This window comes from Numida meleagris, chromosome 5 (genome assembly GCF_002078875.1).
Source record: "Numida meleagris isolate 19003 breed g44 Domestic line chromosome 5, NumMel1.0, whole genome shotgun sequence".
NCBI classification, from domain to species: domain Eukaryota; kingdom Metazoa; phylum Chordata; class Aves; order Galliformes; family Numididae; genus Numida; species Numida meleagris.
The window spans coordinates 53,263,596-53,272,035 of NC_034413.1; the positions used below are offsets into that span (position 1 = coordinate 53,263,596).

Here is an 8,440-nt window from a genome sequence, read left to right on the forward strand (position 1 = left end):
TACTGTACTTCCCTACATGAGCCCAAATTCTGTTCTGCTACGTGCAGTGGATCATACACTGCCAGGCACTGAAGTGAAAGCAGTATCACCTTGGCATTAGAACCACTGGAGGAGGTAGGAACTTGAATTTGATGCGTGATCCGTTCTTCAAATATACATGTGGCAGTAGTACCTTCAACTTGCACATAGGTTTGCTGCAGTCTTATTTTCCACCTTAGAAAATCTGTAGCAAATATTATTTACAGAGAACATCCGTCTTATGATACTTACCTATACAGTGTACTGAGAAATCTCTGCTACTTAACGTGTGTTTATTTCTTGTCTCAATAGCTCTGCAAAGCATGGAGTCTTTTTCTCATGTTGATGCCTGGTTAATGATGTCTTGTGCTCGTCACTCACTTTTGAACAGAAGTGCTCCAGTTATTCCGTCTGAACTCAGCTCAGGACGTAGTACGAAGCTGGGGAACAAGTTTAGCAAACCAGCAGCTGAAGGCAGCCAATTTTTTTTTATCAAGATTAATGTTCACAACATTGTATGTGGAAAAAAATAAAAATCATGACTATAAAAATGAACACCACAATTTAAAATGCAAGTTAGGTGCTTTCATACAAAAAGGGTTATTTTCTTCCTTCCTTTTTTGTTCTCTGGATCTCTAGATTTAGTGTTTACTGCTGCTGCATTGCCAACCTTGGTCAAGCTTACTGAGGAAGCAGTTTAAAGATCAGCTTTTATGTTTTGTTTTTTTATCACTCTTATTTTTGCTGTATTTTTTTCTGCTGGTTCTGTGACCTGTAACAGATCATTAAGGTTCTGTGTGGGTACTATTACCAGCCCAGATAACGGTCAGAAGCATAAACATACAGCCAGGAGAAACAGCTTCAGAAACAGAAATGTTCTCATGTTAAAGAAGCAGAAGACAGAGGAGAAAGTGAACTCAGCCTTATCATAGAATCCTGCACTGATGGAGGCCCAGGTTATTAGCAGGACTGCAATGTAAGTCTCGACAGCTGTGGTTCTGCTTATCCTTTGCTAGTTGCTTACAGCTTTCCTTGCACTTGCATTTGTCTGGTTGTTGAGCAGCCTTAGGGAGTAGACTGGGCTGAAAATTAATGGTTTGAGTTTTTGCTGTCACTGGGTTCTCAGTCTGACTTTTTTTCTCTGATTCAATTCACATAAGCATAAAATAACAGCAAAAGGGAGGAGACAGGTTTATGGCAGTCTGACTGCCCTCTGACATCCACACCACAACTAGGGATTAATTAAATGATTCAAGTGCTAATGTGCAGGCAGGTATGTATGTGTAATTAAGATGATAATCCAGCATGAATACAAGGTCTGATGCTGTGTTGAATGCAATTTTCTGTAAATCATTTTCTTCATACTTTATTTTACAGTTGCTGCTAACTTACAGAAGATTGTGGATGATCCAAAGGCCTTGAAAACATTGACTTTTAAGTTGGTAAGTGAAAGTTTCTAAGTAATGAGTCATACAATACATGCAGCTTCAGAAACAGAAATCTTCTCATATTAAAGAACAGCCTGTTAATTCTTTCTCAAATAGTTCTAAATGCTGTGCCAACCATTTGGCAAAAACAAACTTTTTTTGGCCTTCTCTATATCAGCTGAAAAATGTCATAAGAAACTACTCCTAAAGATTTGAGCTTATAATGTTTGAACAGAGCTTCCTGTCTGGAACAGTAACTCTTCTGACTACCTAATGGTGAAAGCGTCTATATTCTTATGCCCTTTCTCATTCTCTTCTCTCTCTCCTAATATATTTTTAACCAGTTGGATCCCATCATCCAACAAAGTTGTCAAAGATTATTAATTACATGTGAATTTAATGAAACTTCTGGCTTTGACAAGGTGGAGGAGGAACGCAAGAGTTGGGCAGAAATCCTTGGAGAACAGTTGCACATGAACTTAGATATTACTTAGAGAAACAGATCAGAGAGTGTGTCAGCTTCTTCTGCAAGGAAAGCTTTTAGCTGCAAGGAGTTGCTTATGCACAGAGCAATGCCACTGAGCTGTGCTGCACAACTGGAAGAGCGAGCAGGAGAAACACTTGTTCATCAGTTCGTAGAATATCCTGAGTTGGAAGGGACAGCCACAAGGATCATCGAGTCCATCTTCTGGCTCCTCACAGGACTGCTCAAAACTCAAACCATATTTCTGAGAGCTTTGTCCAAACAATTCTTGAACTGCAGCAGGTGTGGTGCTGCCCTGGGGAGCCTGTTCCAGTGTCTAGTTTGTGCAGTAATTCCCTTACTGAATGCGGGCAATCCTCACTGAAAGAACTTACCCTGTGTAAGGGAAATAGTTTTTAGATAGTCCAAAAGCCTGAGAGAAAGAACCAAACTAATTATTCTAACATTTATGCAGTCTGTATTTTATCTTATTTTCGGCTATTTTGTTGAATAAGTGTGTTGACTGATGAGATGACTGAAATTACTGTGTGTGAGAGACAGAACCTAAGACCAATTTTGACAGGACATTACGGATATGTACAGTCATGTAGCTCCATAACTTTGGAGGAGGAGGGAGGTTCATTCACGTAGGTTGTGCGGACACATTGTTCCAACTCCACTTCTACCAGCACCTGCCAGCATTTCAGATAAATGCAGGTCACCCTTCTGCTTTCTTGTCCTTAGTTCTTCTTTCAACTGAGAATCCACAATTAAAAGTTAGTCTTGCTCCCACCATATTTCGTACCGCTTCCTCCTCCAAGCCTTTGTCTTCTGTATATATCATGTCAAACCACAGTTTTGTGCCTGTGACTGTTTTGAGCTGCACATTTTGCCTTGGATCATGGGTCCAAACTTTGGTTGATTTTGATGCCATCCTAATGGATCTAATGTAATATTAATAGCTTAACTTTCCAAAAACTTAATTTGCTGTGTTTATTTCTCTGTCTTCTAAAATCAGGTTGAAAAATATGGATACCTAAAGCTGTTGAAAGATTAGCCCTGTAAATACCAAACTCTTACCAATTAGCTTTCAGCACCCCTTGCTGAGAGTGACTCAGACACATGTGAAAGACTAAACTGAGTGTCTATTGGATAAGTAGGTCTCCAGAATTGTAGCTTTGTTTATAAAAGCAGCTGCTTCTGATGGGCTGTAGAGAGCCATTTTTTTTAGAGTAAGCGACCTAGTTGATGATACAGTATTAATTCAAGTTTGTTCTTCCCATATCATTTTTTAAATATAGATTTGAGTAGTTTTAACTGATTAAATAATTTAGCTTCATTTTTCCTCTACAGTCCAGTAAAATCACCAGAATGTACATGTTTCCTTTTAGGAAGGGATCGCGTGGTGTGGGACATCAAATGGCCCTTACAATCTAAATATAGCTTAAAGGCTGATGCTTCTTTTTTTTCCAGATGATCTGTTCTTGCTGTCTAAACATCTGACTTTGGCTTTATTATTCAGCTGATGGCATCTCAGGAAGACCATTTAGAAACATAGATATACCAGAGGCTACATAGAAGTCTTGGTTGTTTCTAATTCACGCTCTTAAATTAGAGGCTTGAAATTCTAAAATTTAATACTCCATAGCATCCAGTTAATATGTTGAGGTATTTCTGTGCTTCAACTGGATTTATTATTTAAGTGCTGGAGAGCAGACAGTGTCTCATATTTAAGATTCCAGTGAGAGAATAATCCTAGGCTTTACCAATATCAGAATTAATAGACAGTTCTAATTCAATGTCTCTTTCCTCTCTTAAGGTAAGTTCTACTGGCTAGGTAACAGTTCCTGAGGTTAATTTTTAACCTAAGTTTCTTCCTGACATTTTTAACTGACTTCCTGGGAAATGAACATAACCACAAGAAGTATCTTAATTTATTCTTACCCTTGATTTATTTAATTCAAGTTCAATTTCTACCTGTTCCTGTGTAGTGGAGTTGCCTTGGAAAACTGTCATTTATTTTCGTTACCTCTTAGCAAGATTTGAGAGCACTTGTATACGAGTTGATTAAAACACATTTGCTTGGTAAATGTTGCATGGGGATTCGAAGTCTAAATCTGGCTAATCCTATATCCATTCAGAGAATTCAATTGAAAAGCGTTCTTTAGTGTAGGATTAGTTACTATTTGTGGACAAGAAATCTGGTTAGTATCTCTCTGCTTGCAGATTGCTTTTGCTGGTATAGTATTTCTGTACACAAAACAAAGCATTTCAATCTTCTGGAAAACAAGAAGAACTTATGTCTTAACCGTTTTTGTGTTTAATGAACTTCTTTATTATTTTGGCAATAATTTATGTGAGGTATCTGAATGACCATTGTTAAGGTTTGATCGCCTTTGTGTGTATTTAAGTGCATCTTTGATCTTAAAATGATGCAGTTCTACAAAACATATGTAGTATTATCCTCCTTTAGTTGTCTTGGCTAACAGAGAATTATGACTTTTCTGCATGATTCAGCTGTCTCCACTTAGGGAAGGAAGCTGCTTTAATACACAAGTAATCTTGACAATACACAATGTAACACAATGTTATTATGTAGCATAATTAGCATTTTATATAAGGATTTTAGAGCTAGCCAGAGTGTAGAATGGTGTAAATAATACTAGCTCCTTTTATCAAGTTTACATACAAAATTCAAACTCTATTTAGTAAATTTTAGTAAATTCCCAATTAATAAAACATTGAGATATCTTAATAATGACTGGTGGTGATGATCTAAGACTTCAACTTCCTACTTCAATGGGATAAGGCATCTTAAATACCCTGTGAAGAGAACACTTCAGGTCTGTGTGTAATAAAAGTAAATTTAAAGGAGTAGCTTGATGTAATGCTTCCACAAGTACCAAATAAGTTTATTTTTGGTTGTGAGAATTCAGTGGATAATGTCACTTGCTGAACTTTGTGTGTGTTGTGTGAGAATGCTTGTCCTGATATTGTATGCACTCAGACCAAATTCTTCTAAAAGGTTCTGCTTCAAAAAATGTATTAGAGGGTTAAGAGCATTTGTATAGAGTGAACCAATTGTTTTGGCAGTTCTAGGGGGGTACTGCCAAAGAGTCTGAAGGCAATTTTTAAGTAATCTGCCATTACACACTTGATATTACTTCAAATTATTTACCACATAAGTAAGGGATGCATTAAAAAATGTACTTTCTGAGCTGCAGAGTCTGATTTTGTATTTAAAAATCAAAGTATTAAAATATTTTGCCTACATGGTGTGCACTTTTTTTTTTAAAGCAGACTTAAAGCAAGATATTATATTCTTACTGTTGTTATATTTGCAAAAAAATAGATTACTTGTGCCAGTTTGTACTGCAACAGATATTAGTAAAGATTCTCAATTGTACAATCTGAAGTACTAGAGTATATGGTCAGAAAGGAGATGTTTTTCTGCAACCAATGGTATTTACTCTTCATAGGCTCCTTCAGTCTCGTGTTTGAAAATTCAGTGGGTAGGTATTTCAAGCAGACTTGATAGCTAGGCTCATATCGGTTTTTCAGACATTTGGTATCTACAGCACACCAGCGAAAGGTGGATTCTGTACATGTAGGTTATTTGCTCTTCACAAGTGAAAACAGCATGCTCCAATGAAAAGCAAGTTTGGCTGTGGAAAGCTTGAGTTAAAGAATTTTGGTCTTTAAGTGACCTTTTGGGATGGCTGCAGAAAGTGTTTTGTTTCTCATTTGTTCATTTCCCAGTCTTTCTTTTCATCATCTTTTTTTTTTTTTTTTTTTTGAAATGTAGATTTAGCTAAAATGAAGGATGCAGTTGACTGATGCTGACAGAAAATATACCAAGCAGTCTCAGAGGTTTCTTTCAAGTAAGCTGTTTGCTCACTAGGTAGTACAGGGAAAGTGTAAAGCTGGACTGTCAAACACTCCTTTTTAATGTGATACACTAAACATTTCTGTTTGTTCTTGCAGGCCTCTGGCTGTGATGGCACTGAGATTCCCGATGAAGTGAAACTGATTGGGTTTGCTCAGTTAAGTGTCAGCTGATGTCTGTCCCTTGACCTCAAGCCGAGTCGTGAGATTGCGAAGAAGTCAGCTTAGATGCAAAGGAAAATTAGTGCACCAAACACTGAGTTCTGCTTCATTCTCTAGCAATTCACAAAGTCAGAACGAGCAAAGCCCACAGCTACACCGCTGCTGCTAACATTCAGAATGCTACTAAATGTCTCTTAGCAGTTGATTTGGATTCCCCCTAAGTGAAAAGCCTGTGGAAATGCACTCAGGTGGCTATATTTATTGGTTACAAAAGGAATTTTATATCTTCTTTCCTAAATTTTTGAGTGATACTATTTTCCTGTACTTGTGGATGATAATACTGCCTCTGTTATGTTATATTCAGAAGTTAACATAAATATAAAAGTTGAGAATTATTAGCTGAACTTGAATTCTAGTTTTAAAACTGACTGTGAATTTTATTTTTCATATATTTATGCATTACACATCCTAGTAATAAGAAAACTATTGGACTCGATTACATGCTATTTGCAGTTAATCTTCCTTTATTTAAAAATGTTTCAGGTATATCTTTGATGTATTTGGTAATTTCTAGGGCTTTTTTTTTTTTTTTTTTTTAAGTCAGTTAGGCATTAGCAAGCTTTGGTTGTGTCTAAAAACCAGTCCACAAACTGATTGTCAAGGGTGTGGGAGGTGCCTTGAAGACATTAATGTTTTAAGAATGTGCCTGAGGCTGCTAAAATTTAGAATAATCTCAATTTTCTAGAAGTACCATGCGTATGGTACTATATATATAATCTGAGCAAGGAGGGGTTATATGGTAGCAAAGTTGTTAGAGAATTTTGACTATGCTTTATTGAGGAGTCTATGAGCTAGAACTACTTTAAACTATTGTTGTTAAGGTAGACTGCTTACTGTGTCCATCTCTGATTTGACGTATCCTTAATGATAGAAACTGGTTTCATACAGGTGATAAAAACTTGAAGAACAGAATTGAAGCTTTACTTGAAATTATGGAAAATACCAATGTGGAGTGAAAATAATAGGGCTTTGTGCAATGATTCATTAAAACTCTGTTAAAAGGAAAACACTTCTGATCCAAGTAGTCTTATGCTTAACCTGTGGCCTAGATGTTACGGAGCTAGTGAACCTTAGGAAGATTATCAAATCTGGAGACAAGTTCCTTGGACGTTACAATTTAAACTACTTCCTAGCTAATCCTAGATAAATGGCAGCTCTTTAATGTACTGAAAACAGCATATATATTATTAAGAGAAGTTATTTATAATGCCTTGTCATAATTGTTGAGGTGTTCTAGAGCCATTTGCGTATGACTCAGTGTAATTCCATTCCATCCTCTTGTTTACATGATTACTCCAAGATGACTGCAAAGGATAAAAATAAAAGCGTATTGCACAAACACATTGGAATTTCTGTGCTCTGTGGACATTTCTACTGCTGTGATGTGGGTGATGTTATGAATGTTGGTTGCTTCTGTTTAGTTGACAGTGAGTGGCTCATGTGCAAGAGACTTAGCTCCCTGTGTCAGGGAGCAGAAAGGAGGAAAATGGTTTGTCTGCTCATAGCACTTTGCTGAAGCCATTTGTAAGACTTTTGACTCCTGAAGTGTTTATATTTCAGTAAATTATTCTGGGTCAGGATTTCTATCCTTGAGGGGTGTCACTGTCAGAGAGTAGGGGAAGGGAGCACATCAGGGCCCAGGGCAGGGCTGGGGCTGTGACTTACTGCTTCCGGCCCAGCTACAGGCTGATGGCTGCAGCTGGGCCTTGCTGGGACAGTTAAGGTCCTCCCCAAGTGGCTAGTGCCCTCAGGACCAGCTGTGTGGAAAGCCCCATGCCCAGGAGTAGACTTCAGCAGTGCCTGGCAGCGGGGCTCTAGGGGTTGTGTATGGAAGAGTCTTCTGTTCCTGTGGAGCTGAGTCTGGCCTGTAGTGGCTGAAGAGAGCCAACAAAGGTAAGTGAGCCTCTCAGTACCAAAAATCATGTCTTTCCCTAGCTGTGAGGTGCTTTATGTGGTGTTATGGATGATCTGTGTGGCATCTCTTAAACGTCAGCCCTATCTCAAGCCTGGTACTGTACTGAGGTGGCTGAGGGCTGGGCAGCCTGCCTCTGAGCTGAGGGAGGCTGTAGTGTAGCACAGCTAATTACTCACCATCAGCCTTTGTATCAAAGTGGGAGTAAATCAGAATGCATCTTTCAAGTGTGTCTCTCTGTGAAACAGTTTGTTACCTGCAGCACTGAGGCTGGGTGGTGGCTACCAGAAGGAGCTACGTTTGGGCCCTTGCTGTTTGATTATTTTTTTTTGTTACATACGTTAGTGTATGCTTCTCTAAATGTTGCACCAGCAACAACTAATCCATCTGCAAAGTAGTTAGCTGCCTTTTTCAGGCGCATAAATGAACATTTGGGGTAGCTTGTTGTTTTCACAGGTTTATAAATGAAGTTGGAGTAGATTAGCTGAGGAGAATGGTGTGCTGCTCACCAGC

At 38.2% G+C, this 8,440-nt stretch overlaps 1 protein-coding gene across 3 annotated transcripts in view; it reads left to right on the forward strand.

Moving 5' to 3' along the window:
- The window catches only part of STK39 (serine/threonine kinase 39), an 87,629-nt gene extending 80,271 nt beyond the window's left edge, over positions 1–7,358 (forward strand). For all 3 annotated transcript variants that reach the window (XM_021399079.1, XM_021399081.1, XM_021399083.1), the window contains 2 exons: positions 1,396–1,460; positions 5,893–7,358. In XM_021399079.1, the coding sequence (XP_021254754.1) occupies positions 1,396–1,460; positions 5,893–5,967 (140 nt within the window). In that variant the 3' untranslated portion in view covers positions 5,968–7,358. The remainder of the gene's footprint in view (positions 1–1,395; positions 1,461–5,892) is intronic.